This window comes from Camelina sativa, chromosome 3 (genome assembly GCF_000633955.1).
Source record: "Camelina sativa cultivar DH55 chromosome 3, Cs, whole genome shotgun sequence".
Lineage (NCBI taxonomy): Eukaryota > Viridiplantae > Streptophyta > Magnoliopsida > Brassicales > Brassicaceae > Camelina > Camelina sativa.
Window position 1 is genome coordinate 5,688,153 of NC_025687.1, and position 19,339 is coordinate 5,707,491.

General features: G+C 33.8%; 4 protein-coding genes and 2 pseudogenes across 5 annotated transcripts; 5 read left to right on the forward strand and 1 right to left on the reverse strand.

The window, feature by feature from the left end:
* Window positions 2,972-5,588, reverse strand: LOC104771589 (lysophospholipid acyltransferase 1-like). Of its 2 annotated transcripts, none has more exons than XM_010496148.2 (8): window positions 5,245-5,588; window positions 5,033-5,088; window positions 4,567-4,787; window positions 4,055-4,463; window positions 3,848-3,933; window positions 3,695-3,758; window positions 3,491-3,609; window positions 2,972-3,390 (listed from the first exon to the last, which is right to left on the reverse strand). In XM_010496148.2, exons 1-8 carry the CDS (start codon window positions 5,499-5,501, stop codon window positions 3,253-3,255), a joined length of 1,350 nt encoding a protein of 449 aa, XP_010494450.1. In that variant the 5' UTR covers window positions 5,502-5,588; the 3' UTR covers window positions 2,972-3,252. The 2 variants fall into 2 exon arrangements, with proteins under 2 accessions (XP_010494450.1, XP_010494443.1); XM_010496141.2 differs by having other exon boundaries at window positions 5,197-5,588.
* On the forward strand, window positions 5,733-7,783 carry LOC104771604 (rRNA biogenesis protein rrp36). The gene is made up of 10 exons (XM_010496154.2): window positions 5,733-5,822; window positions 5,932-6,047; window positions 6,155-6,276; window positions 6,364-6,430; window positions 6,568-6,620; window positions 6,714-6,768; window positions 6,851-6,925; window positions 7,021-7,141; window positions 7,266-7,312; window positions 7,406-7,783. Exons 2-10 carry the CDS (start codon window positions 5,946-5,948, stop codon window positions 7,499-7,501), a joined length of 738 nt encoding a protein of 245 aa, XP_010494456.1. The 5' UTR covers window positions 5,733-5,822; window positions 5,932-5,945; the 3' UTR covers window positions 7,502-7,783.
* LOC104778695 lies at window positions 9,172-9,654 on the forward strand (annotated as a pseudogene).
* Window positions 10,745-11,346, forward strand: LOC109132207 (annotated as a pseudogene).
* Window positions 13,597-14,177, forward strand: LOC104771610 (thionin-like protein 2). The gene is made up of 2 exons (XM_010496164.1): window positions 13,597-13,968; window positions 14,099-14,177. Exons 1-2 carry the CDS (start codon window positions 13,626-13,628, stop codon window positions 14,164-14,166), a joined length of 411 nt encoding a protein of 136 aa, XP_010494466.1. The 5' UTR covers window positions 13,597-13,625; the 3' UTR covers window positions 14,167-14,177.
* Window positions 17,349-17,928, forward strand: LOC104771617 (thionin-like protein 2). Its single transcript, XM_010496176.1, has 2 exons — window positions 17,349-17,733; window positions 17,867-17,928. Exons 1-2 carry the CDS (start codon window positions 17,409-17,411, stop codon window positions 17,926-17,928), a joined length of 387 nt encoding a protein of 128 aa, XP_010494478.1. The 5' UTR covers window positions 17,349-17,408.

The following is a 19,339-nucleotide window of genomic DNA, read 5'->3' on the forward strand; positions in this document are numbered from 1 at the left end:
TTTTTTTTTTTTTTTTTTTTTTTTTTTTTTTTGTTAAAAAATCCTTTTTTGTTTTGTTTACAACACATAAATCCTAAACTGTCTTTTGTGCCTACGGAAAATATCTGCGATTCGTTTCTTAAGAGTAACATATACAAAACTAAAACATGTAAGGAAAAAAAAAAGAAACATACTTATATACCAACAAATTTCATATAAAACAAATAAAAAAATTAAGTTGTGTTCTTTAGTAGTGAAAAGTATTTTGGCGGACCATGGATTCAGAGTCTCACATGGCTCGATCGTGTTAATTGGTAATATTGGAATTAGTGTAGAAGATCACATTTCAGGACGTAAAACGTTTGACCGCTCGTGTTAGTGGTTTTCTACATCTATTAAGTTATACACTACCAAATTGTGTTCTTATAAATCCATGTTTGTTTCTTGTATCGAAAATCTTGAAAGATTTCTAGTACAAGTACTATGTTATTCTTATATATGATTTCTCAGTTCGTGTGATAGTGAAAATTACGTCATAAAAAGAAATTTAGGTTATCTCTCTTGACTTATATATGTAATCAAAGTTTTCTTTCGATATGAGCTCTTCTTGTAATGTTTTATTTTCTCTTTTGTTTTCCATTGTAATTAAAACAAAACGCTGCCCTTTTATAGTAAGTAAAGAATATTTGATATCAATAAATATATCGATGTCGAATTTAATCGTGAAAATTTGCAGTTAAAATTTTCCTACAACCAAACGTATATATATTTTGGTAGTAACAGCACTTAAACCAATTATATATGTTACATACTACAGATTTTACATATATACTCTACGACATGCACCACCGTTTCTATATATCCAAAAAAAGAGGTATTACACGCCCGAAGATCTCATAGATGTAGATATAAACGTGAAATCAATTAGTAGAAACTATTATTATGCTATCTCGTAACATATTATAAATATGTATTTTTTATCATTTAGGTTTAGTCTTTCTCGAGAAGCTGTTTGACATTGTATATCAATCAGGTAATTTAATCCTGTTAGCTATCAAACTGCATGCATGATATTTTTGGATTCGATCTCAAGACAAAAATAGTTAGATGAACAAAACTGTAAACAGTATTATATTTGAGTTTTACATAATCAGAGTACTGCGACGTGTTAATATGAATATTAATCAAGTGACCTGATTCTGAGTTTTGATACTACAAATTACTATAATTAATTATATATAATGTTTGTTTTCCTTTTATAACCAGCTTTTGATTTGTATTGAACAATATACAGATTGGTTTCGGGACAGATCTTTATACTTGATTTGGTGAGTTAGTGGTCCACTGCAGATTTGTCTCCCTACGTGTTTTTAATGATACCCTTCCCTCTTTGGTATGTTTTACTCACACTCACACTCACACAATCATTAATCATTCTTTAATCTTAATTAATGCCCATTAATGGCTGTTTGTTGTGATCATTATACGATACGTATAATACACTCTCTCTTTTAGCAGAAATACTTTTCTTTTCATATAGAAATTTGGTAATTGGAGTTAGTTAATTATTAATTGAATGTGTTTTATACTTTATTTACAATAAATTAATTTATGTCAATGTGAACTTTTTATAAAAACATGTCAATCATTGGAGTTAGTAGTTAACATTTTTTGGTGTTGTTGCACTTAATTAATAACTATTGTTAGAATTTTAATAATTTTTTATCATAGTTTTATACATATTAAAGCAACTATTGATAGGTAAATCATATTAATTTATAAAAAACTGATAATTGTTATAACTTATAACCGCATCGCAAGTCACAGTTACTTTTATATTTCAATGCTTGTTCTTATTATTCCAATCGCTTGGCATCAACTACACTTTGTTCGGTTATTGGTTTATTAGAAATCATGTGTTCCTTTTATTGTGTGCAGCATCATGTGTTCTAATGTCATCATTCGAATCATAGCTAGTAAAGGCTAGCTAGTGGTTGATGGGAGAGAAGCACAGCAACATTTGTTGGGGACTTGGTGTGAATTTGTTTCCGTTTAAGATATCTTTGTATTTTTCCTGTTATTATATTTAAAAAATTACAATAATAGATTTCTTCGTCATTGGGTAAACCCTGAATCGGACCTATCCATGTGGAGAACACTGGACTAAAGCCCCCACTGATTTAGAATATGTAGTTAGGAATACTCTGTATCTTTTTAACGCTTTTAAAACATATTTAAGGAAAAGTGCATTCTACTTACTCTAGTTTGATCAATCATGGGCTTCTACATCATATGTTCAGTTTTCGTTATTTCGTTATTTCTTTTCTTTTCATAACATTATGTTATATATATATAAAACGAAAAAACGAAAAAACGAAGAAAACAGATGTGCAACAGTGCAAGCTAATGCCGAACGTTTTCACCATAATGAATTTTTAGATCTTTACCTGAAAAAGTTTGTTTAATAATCTGATTGGCAACTTGTTCAAAAAAAAATTGAAAATACATTTTGCCGACAAAGTAAAAATATATAACGACATTAGTAACATGAAGTTTGGATGTAATTAAACCCAGTTTCTTTCGTACACACTAACACACATTTAAACCAAATGTTTTAATACTAAATTGTAAAAATCTTCATAGATTTGTTTAGAAGTATGTATGTATTTATTTTTATTTTTTTTGTCATCCTTTATAGATTCTAAACGAAAATAAGTAATTTTTTTGTTTACATTCCATGGCATGCAATTATTATAGATTTAATATTTAATACAGATTTATTAAAGATCTAATAAATCTATCATAAGAATATTTTCCGTTTATGCATGGTGATAAGTTGTTATGATTTCTAACATTGTACATCACTTTTATGTTTTTATATTATTGATATTTCCATTACAGAATGAATTTTATAAATATCAAACATAGAATATTACTTATCCATCAAAAATTCCTTTGATGGATAAGTAATATTCCTATAACGTCAAACATCAAACATAAACAATACTACTATTTTCACATTTGCAATTTACAGTTACATATTTTTGTACTTATTGTATATATATATGAATATCCAATGTCGATTAAAAAAACTATGAAGAAATCAGAATTTATAAGCAACAACACAAATACAAAAAAAAAAAGAAAAAAAAAAATCGATGATAAAAATCAGAGAGAAACAAGAACCGGATCGGTTTGTTTCCACTGTTACAGAGGAAGGAGGAAACAGCGGGAAACTTTACTTACCGTTATAAGGGAGAGAAGAGAAGAGTGTTATTCTTCTTTGCGTGGTTTTGCTCTGGAGGGTTTTGCAGGAACAACGTAACTGAGGAGGATCAATACAACAGGTAAGATTGTTCCAATGTAATATACGCTCCCATAGGCGGTGAGTGTTTCGTGCAAGCTTAACACCTGTGAGAGATTACAATTAACAACAAACAATGGTTTTAAAAATAAGGCGTTAAAGAGTGATTGACCAATGTGATAGGAGAGAAAAGAGTTGGTTAATTACCATGAAACCGACGGCTGAGTAGTTGAGAACCAAAACGGTGTAAAGGAAGTTTATGAACACCATGCTTTTTCTCAGCATTGCCATTTGCGGACTGATGGCTTGTTGCCACCGGTAAATAACTGCAACGGAGAAAAAACAGAGTTAGATCAACAAGAAGATAGACGCCATTAGCAAAAGAGTGAAACTGGGAAAACTGTATATCACCCCGTGAGCCGGCAATCATCAGAGCTGACTGAACAAAGAACATCATATAACCAGGATAGAGTCCCTGCAAATTGCATTGGATTCGGTTAGTTAGTTTCCAGCTTAAGATTTGGAAAGAACACGAAGAGAATAGATGAAGAATAAAGAACTCACATGCCAAACCGCACTGACAGTTTGTGTAGCTAGTAACTGGAAGAAACCTGCTTTCTTCCCATTCTGCACAAGTCTCTCATACACATCTGCATTGTAAACAACATGAATAAGTGGGATAGTCACTCACAAATCACAGTGACTAAGTTTCACAGATCAACTGAAATTGCCTGCCTTTTATGAATCTTCGAGTATCAGAAGACTACTTACAGTGACGGAGCCACGTGCTGACTTGTATGTTCCATACAAGCGGAATCTGAACCGCACTCTTAGCTAGTTCGACACCGAGAATGTCTACGTTCTTGGCACGGTCCCATTTAGGCTTTGGTGAAGCATCATTAGTCCAACCACTGAAACCCAAGCCAGAGATGATAATTGAAGCCTCTGAAATTGACCAGATGAAGTAATACTTCCAACGGGCAGTGAATCCCGCCATGTATTGGTAACTAAATTTTCTCAAGAATCCCCATTCTTGGTACACGGGTTCCGTGAACCGAGTTAACGGGTATTGAGGTACTAAATAGAGATACAGAGCCATGCAGATCGCAGCTTGAAAAATAGCTCTGACTGTAGCTTCGAAAGGAGATGGCTGCTTTCTTTTATTTGAAGTATCCCAAATCTGAAAAGCACCACCAATGTTTACAAATTTACAGTCTAGTCTATAAAAATTCACTGTTTTCTTGATAAACACAAAAAGATCACAAGAAGAAGAAGAAGCTTACCCCTTTCCCTTCGGTCCATTCAAGATAATCTTTCGTTTCATAAACGGGACCAGCAAAATGACTACCGCAACAGAGGCAGTAACCAAAGTACTCAATCAAAGACGGCATCTGAACCAATCTGTTTTTCTTCTGAGCTTCACGAAGACCTTCCTCCTTCAACATCCCATCATTGTAATTCATTGCACACGAGATCACTTTCAGCGTTAACACCATTAACGCACCTAATACATCCCAAACAAAAAAATAAGAGCCAGTTTAAGAAGCTACTAACAATACTACTCAAGACCAAATTCATCACTAACTCGTAAAAACAAAAGCATCCAAAACATAAAGGAAGAAACTTTGATTCAATCTGTTCCAGATACATAAAACCCAATTCAACCTAGAATGTAACAAAGTGACTAATCAAAATTCAACAACAACAACATCATCAGTGGATAATAAGATAGAGGAGATTAAGAGTTACCAGTAGAGTCGATTCCTCCTTCTTTCCAAGCATCCCCACTCATGTAAAACACATGACTACACACACAAATCACCAAATTGTAACATAACTAAATCAGCCTTTTGTTCAAAAATCAAGCATTGTATCATAACATATAAGAAAAAATTGAGATTTTTAAGTAGTACCAGCCAATAAGATAAGCGAAACCGAGGAAGAAAGTGATGATTCCACACTTGGGTCTATAAACCGCCATTGAAGCATAACCGATCGTCATCGGAACAAGGAAGTGGAGGTTAGAGGAGAATCCAAACGAAAGGTAAGAGAGTAAAGCACCTGAAGCTGCAGCGTACAAGTGTTTACCGATTCCACTCGGAACGATTCGCCAAGCGAATGAAACAGGGATCATGGCCACGAAACAGAGTAGGAAACGGAGAACGGCCACCGATACTCCGATCGAAGCAGCCATGGAACTCATATCCACCAATCCCATGGCTTGTTATTTTTTTTAACTCGAACCGAGTTTCTCCGGTGAAGGTGAAGAGAAGCTCTGATCTCTCGCCGCCGAGGCTATATGGATCCGGTCGTGTCGTGTGGTTGTTCGCTTCTTTATTAACGAAAGGTATCAAAATTCACCAATAATAAACCGGTCGGTACAATTTTAAAAACCAGATTGAAATTGAAAACCATCGGTTTAATATAAAAACCCTAATTTCCTTTTTCCCTCATCTTACAATCTCTCTCATTAACAGTTCTGTTCATCATCCTCCCTCTTTAGCCGTCGTTGCTTGATTCTACAGGTTCCTCTGTTCAAGTAAGTTTTTTTTTTTTACTCTGTTTCGATTTGAAGGCACTAGATGTGGTAAAAGGAGTATGTTTGTCTGTTATGGGTTGAGTTTGAAGCGTGCTCTTTTATTGATTAGGTTCAGGTTTTGACATGAAGGAAGCTGGTAAGTTTGAAGCGAGCTCGAGTAGGATAGTTTTTGAGGACAGTGATGAAGACCTTTCATGTTCATCTGTGTCTTCTTCAGATGAGGAGGTTAGTAACTTAATAATAAGAGTATTTGTTGATGAAACTTTAGACATTCTTGTTTGTTGATTTTGAATTTTGAATGATCTCTTTGTTTTTTGAATGGGGGATATTAGGAAGAAGAAACAGAGAAAGAGTTGACATTTGAGGAAATACATAAGTTGCGAGCTGATGGGTCTAAGCCAGTTCCAAGGAAACCAAATCAAGTGAAGAAAACGGGTCGTGCTAACAAAAACAGGTACACACATTGTTTCCCTTGTTCTTGTTTACCTTCTTGTTGGTTATGTTTTGTTAATCTTGGGTGTTTCATTTGTGATGAAAATAGACCAGTGGAGTTGAGTTCTAAAAAACCTGTGAGTCGTTATAGAGAAGTTATTCATGTTCCAAAGAAGGTAATTGTGAAACTTTTGAATCCCTATTTCTCTTTATTTGTTCTCTCTCTCTCTCTCTCTCTCAAGTGTTTGATTCTTGTGGGTGTAGAATTGTTGAGTTTTTTTTTTGTTAAAAGAGTTTCTTTGTTTGCATTCAGGAACCTCGTGATCCTCGCTTTGTTTCATTGGGTGGAAGACTTGACCTTGACGGGTATGTTTTCTCTTGTCAACATGAAATTTGTTATAACTTATAATATGCTTGTTGTTCTTGTTTGAGTGAACATAAGTTCTGTATCTTTTGTAGGTTCAAGAAGCGATACAATTTCTTCTTTGAAGATAAACTTCCTGTAGAAAGAGAGGTATTTTGTTCTAGCAATTTTCTGCGAGGTTCCGATTCCTCACGAAGGCTTTTTGTTTGATATTTTGGGGTTCTTAAAACAGGAATTGAAAAAGCAGCTAAAGAAAACAAAGAATCAAGAAGAGGCCAATAAATTGAAGAACGAGTTAACTTATGTTGTGAGTGATCCTTTCTTTGCGCTCCCTGTTATTTAAAAACTCTCTGATCATTACTTTGTTTCCTCACCTTTTTTTGTCTGTTATATATACCTCAGGAGAAAATGTTGAAATATGAACCATCAACAAAGAACAAGGGAGCAGCGATACTAACAGAACACAAAAAGAGAGAACGAGAAGCCGCAAAAGAAGGGAAAAAGCCTTACTATCTCAAAAAATGTATGTCCGGAGTCTTTTTACTCAATAACTCCCACGTTTGTGGGTTGAAACATAACAGTTTTGAGTTTTTTTTTTTTTAATTTGCCAACAGTTTTACTGAATTGATTTCTTTCTACTTATGCAGCGGAAATCCGAAAGCAAACACTCGTCGAAAAGTACAACAGTCTCAAGGTATGTAAATCAGTTTTTACTTCACAAAGTTTTTAAGTGTTTATATAAAAACGGAATCACTGAATCAGTTCTTTTGTTTTGGGCATAATCCAGGAATCTGGGAAGCTTTCATCGTATCTTGACAAACGGAGGAAGAAGAATGCAACTAAGGATCATAGGTACATTCCCTACCGTCGATCAGAGGAATAGAGAGAGGCAGTTTTGCTTTCAGACCGATCGCTTACATCAATCCATGACAATTTTGTGGTCGTCTTTGTGATGATTTTATGCTTGAGAATTGAAAGACAAATGCAGTATAACCCAGTACAAAAGGCTATTTAGTTTGCCGAGAGACTCTAGAGCCATCAGAGGGTTCATATACTTTACTCTTCTTACTTATTTTATCAATTGTTTATTTTTTTTTTCTTTTTGTTTTTAGTACTACTTTTAAGCATGAACGAACATAACATCCAAGATAAGATAGATTATATATTTGATGAATCTGTAGATATATTACTATTTTAATATAATATTCATGTATGTAAAATGAAGAAGTATAAACAAATACGTATGTACTTGTTAGGTTAATGCACAATTTTTCAATGTCAAGCTTCTTTATCTTCTAAAATGATGGGTGTATTCGTCTTGACATTTCAAGTGATTTGTATAAAATTTACAAATGTTATGTTACTCAATCATAGGTTTTAAAACGTCTATTAAAATTCACTGTTATCCAAAACAGTTTGTGGATTTGGATTTAATGACTTCTAGGGTTCTAGAGGATTTGAGAGGAATTGTTTAGTTAAAAATACAGAAATCTAAATCTCATGGTTTTAGATAGGATTTGAAAGAATTTTACAAATAATCATATCAACTTTCCTAAAATCTATCAAAATTTCAAATTTCCTAAATTTCATCAAATTCTCCAAAATCATGGTTTCAATACACTCTCATTTGTTTCTTAATTTAGTTAAAACATAACCTTTGATTATTTCAACTAAGAAAAAAAATCAATATTCCTTTTTTTATATAGTTAATCTATATTATATCTATATGTCAATTACATTAAAGTAGCTAGATTATTTCAATTTTACATTAATTGCTACAACTATATTATGAAGATGTAAGATATATATTATGTCTTATCTTGGAGAAGGTAAATCTAGCTTAATTTGTAAGATGTAAGATTATATTCTTTAATTAAAAATCTTTTTTTTTCCCTAGTTAACTTTTTTTTCTTTATAATTTATATATTGCATATTATGTTGTTAGGTTCATGGTTACACCAAAAACCAAATGATGCATGTACAACTTCCATGGGAATTGGTAGAAAAAATACTCTATCGTGTTCCGCTTCTATCTGTAATCCGATTCAAGTGATTTAGGAGGTGTATTCCATCCAACATTTCAAGTGATTTGTCTAATTTAAAATGATAAATCCTATGACAGTCATGGATTAAAGAAAGTCTAATGAAATCAAAGTGATTTGAAAATCGACTGATATTGACAACATTTTAGGATTGAAATATATATTTTCAGTTAAAAATACATAAATATCATGATTTTAAGTAGATTGGGGAGAATATTACAATAAATCATAATTTTTTTTCTAAAATCATATTAAAACTCAACTCATTTAATATATATGATTGAATATGCTTCCTCTAATTACCAACTTATAATTGTCACAGAAAATCACAAATATTTTTTTTTTCTGATTATGAAAATGTTAACTAAAACACAGTTACACATTCCCCTATAAATAAACCTTAATTACACAACAAACAATCACAATTAACAAACACTTTCTTCCATCAGCAATATTTCTAATACTTCTGCTCCAAAAAAAAAAAAAAAAACTTTTTGTACTTTCAAAGAAAATGGAGAACAAAAGAATGGCCATGTTAGTGGTGATGATGTTGGTGATGGGGAACATGTTGATTGAGACAGAGGCTGTTATGTCTTTTTAAGTATGTTACGGAGGTTGTCTTCTGGCGTGTGGTATTTTAGCACCCAATATCAAAAAACTTTTCTGTCCTTTCATGTGTATCAAGGATTGTAAACGTCGTGCACTCTCTGTTGAGGCGGATCTAAAAGAGATTAACCAGACTGATTATTTCTGCAACATTGGATGCGCTACCGATCGTTGTGGTTCATCCTCCTCAATCGAAGATAAGGGTAAGTTTATTTGTTTTTTTCTTCTTTTTTTTTCTTTCAGTTCTTGTATAAATTAGGTCTACTTAGTTTTCAGTTTAATTTAATGTTTTTATGGTTTGTTTGTTTAATATATGGCGGCAGATCATGTGGAGAAAGTTTCAGTATGGGTGGATTCATGTTCAGAGACTTGCTCCCACAAGAACTAAAAACCGCTTCAAATAGTGTCTAAATTAGACCACTAGTATGTATCAATTAAAACATTCTCCAAATGAGAATATCATTTCTTGAGTTACGAGCAGGCCAATTAATAAAATAAAACCATTCATATCAAAAATAAAGATACTTTCTATAATAAAGAGAAGGATGTTTTTAATAATAATAGTAATATTGTGTACACTAACCATATTATTATTAGGCCTCGGTAAAATAATCGGAACCAAAGACACAAACCAAACTGACCCGAAAAAATAAAACCAAAACCGAAAAAATATTTTAACGGACCCTAAAATTTATTTATAAAAATCAAAACCGAACCAAATCAAGAATTGACTGGATATCCTAAATACCGGAAATATAACTTTGTTATGTCCATGATATCATACGACGTTTCCAAATATCCAATCTCAATTCTGAATTCAAAAATATTAGTTAATTTTAGACCATAATAAACATTATACTTAAAATAACCAAAATATCCAAAAAAAATAGTTTTTGGTCAAAATTTAATCTCTTTTTATTTTATTTCACAAATTTTATTTATTTTCCAAAATATTCTGAACAGCACCGAACAGATATGTTAAAATATCCACATGAATACTAAATTTCTTTACCCAAATTAACCATAAACTTAAAAAATCGACCTGAACCAAACCGAAGCGCCCAAAGCTAATTTCATGTATGTATCTCCCATTTTTTGCTATAGAGTGCGTGAAATACACGCATCAAAAAGAAAGTAAAACACATTCGTGTACGTGCAAAAATATATGTCATTATACATTGATACATAAACGTATATTGTGATGTATTATACTCAAGTAACTCAACCATCATTATTAGTTGGATCCCCAAATTTACGAAAGGAATTTGGAAATGATATATTTCCACTATGTAGTCATCACAAAGAAATTACAGCCTTATTTGTGGCTCACTATATATGGAAATGTTGACCAATCCACAGAATTACACAACTATATAAACAGACTATGTTAACACAACCAGCATTCACAACTTACAAAACAACACTTTCATTAAAAAAAAAAAAAAAAATTGTATCATCTAGCTATAGAGAGAAAAGAAATGGAGGGCAAAAGAGTGGCAATGTTGGTGGTAGTGATGGTCATAGGGAACCTTCTCGCTCAAACAGAGGCCATGAAAATCCCATTCAGGAATGTTATCCAGCTTGTCTTATAGGGTGCAAAAATGCGTCAAAGTTTCCACAGTATTTAAAGTGTCCATTCACGTGTCTTAAAAACTGTTTTCAAAAACCTTCTCCACCGTCTGTTTCTTCAAACAAAATTGATGATCTGATTATTTCTGCAAACTTGATTGCGCATCTCGTCATTGTGTTTCTCTTTCTTCCCTCCAAAATCCGAGTAAGTGTTTTTTTACGTCGTGTATACTTTTTTTTTTATACCCTCTAAGCCATAATGGTGTTCACGCATGGTTGTTACATAAGCATAAGCATAATACAATTTTCTGTTTTCTTTTTCGTTTTTTTATCTTTTCGTTTTTCTTATTCTTCAAACCAGTGACCATATATGTAGTTGAGATTTGATATTTTGTATTGTAATTGACGTTATGTTTGATGGTTTTGGTTGGTGTTTGTGTTATGGACAGATGTGGAAAGAGTATCAGCTTGTGTGGAATCATGCTCAAACAAGTGTATCAAGAAAAATTAGAAGCGATATTGGTGTTTTTCATCGATAATTCACGTCTAAATAAAAAGATATGAACCATTTGTTTGTTTCAGTTCAGTACTTAAACCTAATGAAGTGTTGTTCAATTCAGGCACTACAAAAAAAAAACGCGCTAGGATACTTCGATTACTATACGTCACAATCTAAACCGACGTAGAGTAATCAACTGAAATTTCATTAGGCATACTCATTTTTTATATGTTTTCTTTTTTTCATTTATTTATTTATCTGCAATCTTTTTTCTTATAACAGCTGGAAAGTTAATTAAAAAGGAAAAATGGGATATACTTAAATTGTGTAAAAACAGTTGCCAAACTTACCTAAACTGACTCAAATATTTGGCATTAAAAGTAAATATTAATTGTTAAAATGATGCTAAAATATTTAACATCATACATTTTTACACAGTTTTAAAACTGATGCTATTTGGTTTAAATTGGTTTAGTATTAAAGTTAAAGATCAATAACAACGGACATGTTTTTGTAATTGGAGGAGATATTGTTTAGTAATCACAATTGAGGAAATAAAAACAATGTTGTACATATCAAATCTAGTGATACAGAGAAGCAATCGTATTCAATTAATCTCTGTAGAATATTTGACCAAAATAAAATAAAAATTTAGAATGAAAGAATATTAAATTAGATGAACAAATTATATATATATATATATATATATATATATATATAAAACAACTATTTTTATTAAAGTGAATGAATTTGTATATCTTAAAACAAATTTATTTCTTGAATTAATGGTAACTAAAAAATCAAAATTATAATCAAATAATAGGAAAAATAGAAAAATTAGATAAAAGAAAATAATTACCTACAATGTTTTTTTTATATAACCTACCACTGTTTTATAACACTAAAGTTATAGTTTTAATCAGTTGTTGATTGTGATTAATTTTCTTATGGTTTGTCTTATCAGTTGTTTTATATACTGATATGTTGAGATCGTATCAGTATACTTTAACAAAAAAAAAAAAAGTATCAGTATAATGCGTAGATTCATGTTCATAGATCATGTGCTCCCACAACAACTAAACCCCAAACTCGTTTGATATAACTTAATGTCTAAATAAAAGATATAATAAACGAGCGATATATAAAAGACTCATTTTCCAAATGAGAAGTTGAGAACTTATTTCTAGCTATAGATGATATATGCTTTGTGTTACGACTTACGAGCAAGCCAATTGATAAAATAGAACTATCTGTTCAAATAGAACCATCAGTTGCTGTTTTAGGAATCATTAACTTTTTCATATGATTACCATATCATTCCGTCTTGTTTCTTTTTTTCCGGCGAATGATGCAAACTGGCGGTAACCAAGATGGTGATGATGAGCTGGACAGGTGTCGATGAAGTTCGATGATGAAAATAGTCATCTGCGCGGCAGCATCCACGTTTAGAGATCTGTCATCATGTAGTTATCTTAGCTTAAAGGTTTTGTTTGTTGGACTTGGTTTTCATTTTCAGGTCCATTTGAAAATAATGGTCCATGTTTGTCTTGGTTTACTCATAACCAAGCATTGTATGGTTTTCTTTGGCTTTAATAATTAAATATAGTACACCAATGAAAAAAAACTATTTGTTCAAAATAAAGAGATAATAATAATAATAATAATGTTTATCATCTACATTTCCTGATAGCAAATGCTTAGTGGTGAAATCACATTTCCCCAATTCCCCTCCGTAACAAAAATTGAATTAATTTTTATCATTCAAAAATAAGAATGTAGTCTGAAGGTTTTAACCAAAATATGTGTTACGTTAAAAGACAGCATACATACATGTTTAGCAAACTCGTTACTAAGTCATATTCGTTTCTATCGTGTGTGTAAACAAAAACACTCTACATGGGTTATGGCCTTATGGGTAAACAATATCTCAGTCACGTAGATTTCAGTCCGGACGCCTTTATCCGTATCATCGAGATTTTGTGGAAAACAATATTTCATGGGACATTTGTAGGCCCATAAGTAGTACGCTTTGGTGAAACTTCGATACGTTTAATCTTTTTGTTTTTAACGAATAATATCCGAATCGGAAAGGGAATGGAAAAAATATATATAGATTTATCCATCAACTGTCGTATCATCAAAATAATTACACCTTGATTTTTTGTTGACTGTAAAAGTGTTCACTTATACGGAAGATTACGTAATCCCTATATATATATAGACAGTACCACATAAAAGTAAACGCAATAAATAAACAATAGCATCAACGTTTTATAACACTCTTGAGAAAAATGGAGAGCAAAAGAGTTGCGACGTTGATGATGAACAACATTATGATAGTGATGGTACTAATGGGATACCTTCTGGTTCAGACGTCAGAGGCTAACTCTACTAGCCATTTTAAAGTTTGTTACTCAAAATGTCATATGGTGTGTAAATCCCATACGACGTTTCCAAAATCTCTTTTTTGTCCATTCACATGTCTTCTGACTTGTCTTGTTCCTACTCCACCATCACCTTCTCCTTCTTATGATACTACGGGTTTAACAAATAAAATTGATCGTACTGATTACTTCTGCAAACTCGGTTGTGCTACTCACCATTGTGTTTCTCTTTCTTCCCTCCCAAATCCGAGTAAGTTTTCACTTTTTGCATTCACAATTTTTGGTAAAAATATAAACATTCTACATTAATCTCATGCATTTAGTCGTTGCTCACTACAAACTTTATATGATGGTTGTTTTGTTGTTTGTGATGCGGGCAGATGCGGAGAAAGTTGCAACCTGTGTGGATTCGTGCTCGGAAAAATGCTCCAAGGAGAATAAAAACTGATATATATATTTACTTTAATAAAAAACAAAATCATATTATGTATTGATTTTCTTTTTGCAACTCAAATAAATTTTATTTATTTCTTTAATTAATTTTGGGACTTGATAAATAAATCGATAATACTGTACGCGTACCGAACACAACTACTCACCAGCTGTAATATTTGATCTGAAACTACGACCATTTTTTTGTTTATTTAAATGTTAAGTCTTGATCTATGAACATGTACTACATTAAACCGTGGTCTAAACCTAACAATAGACCCCCATAAGTATACAGTTTTAAACCTATAATAACTACTGTAGATATAATACGGTAATATTACGGTAAAAATTGTGGATTCATGAGAAATGTCAGAAATAATTCTACACAATTTTTAATTGTAAACGAGACGAAATCGTCAAAAAATATACATAAATTTTTCAGAGCATGCATCGTTTATCAACTAATATTATTTTCTACTAGTTTTATCGTTATGCCACCAAACAAGATATGAAATATAACCAAACATGTGTGAGTAACGAAAAAGATTTTTAGTACACATGATTTATATAGTTTTTTTCCGTCAACATCTTTAACACACAGCCCGGCCCTCACAATTTAGAGGCACATATAAGATTAGTCTTGATAGAGAACTCAATCATTGCTGGTGACTGGAAGCCTATTAGCTTGTCGCGTGGTGGCCCTAAGTTATCTCATATATGCTTCGCCGATGATTTAATACTATTTGGGGAAGCTTCAGTCTCTCAGGTAAAAGTGATCAGACGGGTGTTGGAGAGGTTCTGTGTAGCGTCGGGGCAGAAGGTGAGTTTGGAGAAGTCAAAAATATTCTTCTCAGGGAATGTTTCAAAGGATTTGGGGAAGTTAATAACTGATGAAAGCGGGATTTAGTCAACCATGGATCTGGGGAAGTATCTTGGTATGCCTGTTCTGCAAAAGAGGATTAATAAAGACACTTTTGGGGAGGTGCTTCAAAGAGTTACATCGCGTTTATCAGGTTGGAAAGGAAAGTGTCTAAGTATGGCGGGCAGATTAACTTTGACGAAGTCCGTTCTGTTGTCGATCCCTGTTCACACAATGAGTACTATCATGTTACCAAAATCAGTGCTAGATGCCCTTGATAAAGTAGCACGGGATTTTTTATGGGGCAGTTCTCCGGAAAAGAGGAAGCATCATTTGATCGCTTGGGATCGGGTTTGCTTGCCCAAAGCAGAAGGGGGCTTGGGGATCAGAAAGTCACATGACATGAATAAAGCACTTCTGGCTAAAGTTGGTTGGCGTTTGTTAGGAGATAAAAGTAGTTTGTGGGCAAAGATACTGCGTCAAAAGTATAATGTCAAGTGTATTCGGGATCACACTTGGATGGGAGCAAAAAAACCAGGGTCCTCGACCTGGCAAAGCGTGAAGGTTGGGTTACGTGATGTGATTGTCTGTGGTATCCGATGGATTGTGGGGAATGGTTGGGATATTCTCTTTTGGGAGGATAAATGATTATCGAACAAAGCTCTACTGGAGAATGCCCTTACAGATGTACCGCCTGCACTTAGGGTAGCACGTGTCCAAGAATTTTGGTGTGATGAGTCCGGCTGGTCTCTGTCGCGACTGTCGCCATTCTTGCTCCCACACATTCAACTGGATTTAGCAGCTTTGGTGGTTGATAATGGGTCTGGTGCGCAAGATAGACTGTCCTGGAGGAGACAGCCGATGGAAAATTTACAGTGTCGTCTGCATATTCTTTATTGGCGGCGGATTCCTGGCCTCGACTAAACATGTCTAGCTTCTATGCTCGTATTTGGAAGGTTATAGCTCCCGAGAGGGTAAAAGTGTTTTTATGGCTGGTGGCTCATCAAGTTATCATGACGAATGCAGAGAGACATCGCCGCCATTTGAGTGACACGAATGTTTGTCAGGTATGCAAGGGGGGTGTAGAAACAATTATACATGTGTTACGAGATTGTCCGTCCATTGCTGGTCTATGGCGACGAGTGGTACCAAGACGGCTGCGACAGCGGTTCTTTAATAGTTCTCTATTGGAGTGGCTGTCGGGAAACTTGAAAATGGGGGAGGTAGTAGCAGGTTGCGAATGGTCGACTTTATTCGCTATGGGGTTGTGGTGGAGCTGGAAGTGGCGGTGTGGGAGTGTCTTTGGGGAATATAGTCGGTGCAGGGATAAGATTCACTTTGTTAAGGACCTGGCGCAGGAGGTTAGTAAAGCTCATTCACATAGCCGCGAGGGACCTGACAGGATTGTACGGGTGGAGAGATTGGTAGCTTGGAAACGGGCGTGTTATGGATGGGTGAAGCTAAATACTGATTGGGCTTCTCATGGTAATCCATGATTGGCAACGGCTGGAGGGGTACTGCAGGATCAAGGTGGAGAGTGGTGCAGAGGTTTTGCTCTAAATATTGGGATATGCTCCGCTCCTTTGGCAGAGCTTTGGGGAGTTTACCATGGGTTATATTTAGCATGGGGGAAGAATATTCAGAGGTTGGAGCTGGAGGTAGACTCTGAGATTGTGGTAGGTTTTTTATTGACAGGGATTAGTGATTCACACCCTCTGTCCTTCCTGGTGCGGATGTGCCATGGCTTTTTATCAAGGGACTGGATAGTCCGGATTTCACATGTTTATAGGGAAGCTAACCGTCTAGTTAATAGGTTGGCCAACTATGCTTTTACTTTACCGTTTGGTTTACATTTGTTAGATTCTGCTCCGGCTGATGTAGCTTTGATTGTAAGGGATGATGTTCGCGGGACTACGTTCCCCCGACGCACCCGTTTGTAGTTTCACTTTTTAAGTTTAATAATAGTGGGGGACTTTGTCTCCCCCTCCCTTACAAAAAAAATACAAGATTAATCTTAGTTCTCATATTTTGTTTTAAAATTTGGATGTTTATTCAGAAAATAAAAATAAATCGTTTATGGACAATATTTGGGTTCATCCCGACTCTCAGCTATATTCAGATTCATGTATTAAGTAAGTATCTACATTAAAAAGGTTGTAAGTTTTACGGTAATGCATATTTTTATGCCATTAACGGAACAATATCATCTTCAAATGAGAAATGAATTGTAAAAAATATATATTACCCGTTATAAATGTAAAGCAAATCAAGAGTCCATCTATATAAACAAACAATAACAACACAGATTACCACCACCACATTCACAAGTAATACACAACTTCCTCATCAACTTTTACAATACATTCTCTATATACTAGAAAAGAAAGAAAAAAAAAAAGATGGAGAGCCAAAGAATGGTGATGTTTGTGACAATGGTGACAGTGATGGTAATGGGAAACCTTCTGGTTGAGGCAGAAGCTCAAGCTCCACCTCCATCTTCTCATCCTTTCAAAACTTGTTACCGTGGTTGTGTTGTGGGTTGTCTTTACCAGAAGACGTTTCCAAATTTTTTGGAATGTCCATTAACGTGTATGGGGACCTGTCTTTTACCCCAATGGCCTTCACAGATGGTTTCAACAAACGAAATCGACCATACTGATTACTACTGCAAACTTGGTTGTGCTGCTCATCACTGTGTTTCCCTTTCTTCTATCCAAAATCCGAGTAAGTNTTTTTTTTTTTTTTTTTTTTTTTTTGTATTATCGTAAGATTATGGGGTTTTTTTGCTCCTTTTGTTTAATGATATTTATCAACATAAGATTTCTTGTTTGGTTTGTTGTTGTTTGGGAATGAGCAGATGTAGACAAAGTTGCGGACTGTGTGGATTCATGCTCGGACAAGTGCTCCACCAAGAACTAGTGATCCTAGTNCCAAATGAGAAGTTGAGAACTTATTTCTAGCTATAGATGATATATGCTTTGTGTTACGACTTACGAGCAAGCCAATTGATAAAATAGAACTATCTGTTCAAATAGAACCATCAGTTGCTGTTTTAGGAATCATTAACTTTTTCATATGATTACCATATCATTCCGTCTTGTTTCTTTTTTTCCGGCGAATGATGCAAACTGGCGGTAACCAAGATGGTGATGATGAGCTGGACAGGTGTCGATGAAGTTCGATGATGAAAATAGTCATCTGCGCGGCAGCATCCACGTTTAGAGATCTGTCATCATGTAGTTATCTTAGCTTAAAGGTTTTGTTTGTTGGACTTGGTTTTCATTTTCAGGTCCATTTGAAAATAATGGTCCATGTTTGTCTTGGTTTACTCATAACCAAGCATTGTATGGTTTTCTTTGGCTTTAATAATTAAATATAGTACACCAATGAAAAAAAACTATTTGTTCAAAATAAAGAGATAATAATAATAATAATAATGTTTATCATCTACATTTCCTGATAGCAAATGCTTAGTGGTGAAATCACATTTCCCCAATTCCCCTCCGTAACAAAAATTGAATTAATTTTTATCATTCAAAAATAAGAATGTAGTCTGAAGGTTTTAACCAAAATATGTGTTACGTTAAAAGACAGCATACATACATGTTTAGCAAACTCGTTACTAAGTCATATTCGTTTCTATCGTGTGTGTAAACAAAAACACTCTACATGGGTTATGGCCTTATGGGTAAACAATATCTCAGTCACGTAGATTTCAGTCCGGACGCCTTTATCCGTATCATCGAGATTTTGTGGAAAACAATATTTCATGGGACATTTGTAGGCCCATAAGTAGTACGCTTTGGTGAAACTTCGATACGTTTAATCTTTTTGTTTTTAACGAATAATATCCGAATCGGAAAGGGAATGGAAAAAATATATATAGATTTATCCATCAACTGTCGTATCATCAAAATAATTACACCTTGATTTTTTGTTGACTGTAAAAGTGTTCACTTATACGGAAGATTACGTAATCCCTATATATATATAGACAGTACCACATAAAAGTAAACGCAATAAATAAACAATAGCATCAACGTTTTATAACACTCTTGAGAAAAATGGAGAGCAAAAGAGTTGCGACGTTGATGATGAACAACATTATGATAGTGATGGTACTAATGGGATACCTTCTGGTTCAGACGTCAGAGGCTAACTCTACTAGCCATTTTAAAGTTTGTTACTCAAAATGTCATATGGTGTGTAAATCCCATACGACGTTTCCAAAATCTCTTTTTTGTCCATTCACATGTCTTCTGACTTGTCTTGTTCCTACTCCACCATCACCTTCTCCTTCTTATGATACTACGGGTTTAACAAATAAAAT

Excerpts from the sequence above, each read along its gene's own strand:
- LOC104771589 (XM_010496141.2), bottom strand. The coding sequence starts at position 5,501 with ATGGGATTGGTGGATATGAGTTCCATGGCTGCTTCGATCGGAGTATCG. Across the intron at positions 4,464-4,566 it reads AATGGACCGAAGGGAAAGGG|ATTTGGGATACTTCAAATAA; the intron begins GTAAGCTTCTTC and ends GGTGCTTTTCAG. Across the intron at positions 3,610-3,694 it reads GATGATTGCCGGCTCACGGG|TTATTTACCGGTGGCAACAA; the intron begins GTGATATACAGT and ends TCTCCGTTGCAG.
- LOC104771604 (XM_010496154.2), top strand. The coding sequence starts at position 5,946 with ATGAAGGAAGCTGGTAAGTTTGAAGCGAGCTCGAGTAGGATAGTTTTT. Across the intron at positions 6,431-6,567 it reads TTATTCATGTTCCAAAGAAG|GAACCTCGTGATCCTCGCTT; the intron begins GTAATTGTGAAA and ends GTTTGCATTCAG. Across the intron at positions 7,142-7,265 it reads GCCTTACTATCTCAAAAAAT|CGGAAATCCGAAAGCAAACA; the intron begins GTATGTCCGGAG and ends CTACTTATGCAG.
- LOC104771610 (XM_010496164.1), top strand. The coding sequence starts at position 13,626 with ATGGAGAGCAAAAGAGTTGCGACGTTGATGATGAACAACATTATGATA. Across the intron at positions 13,969-14,098 it reads TTCTTCCCTCCCAAATCCGA|ATGCGGAGAAAGTTGCAACC; the intron begins GTAAGTTTTCAC and ends TGATGCGGGCAG.
- LOC104771617 (XM_010496176.1), top strand. The coding sequence starts at position 17,409 with ATGGAGAGCCAAAGAATGGTGATGTTTGTGACAATGGTGACAGTGATG.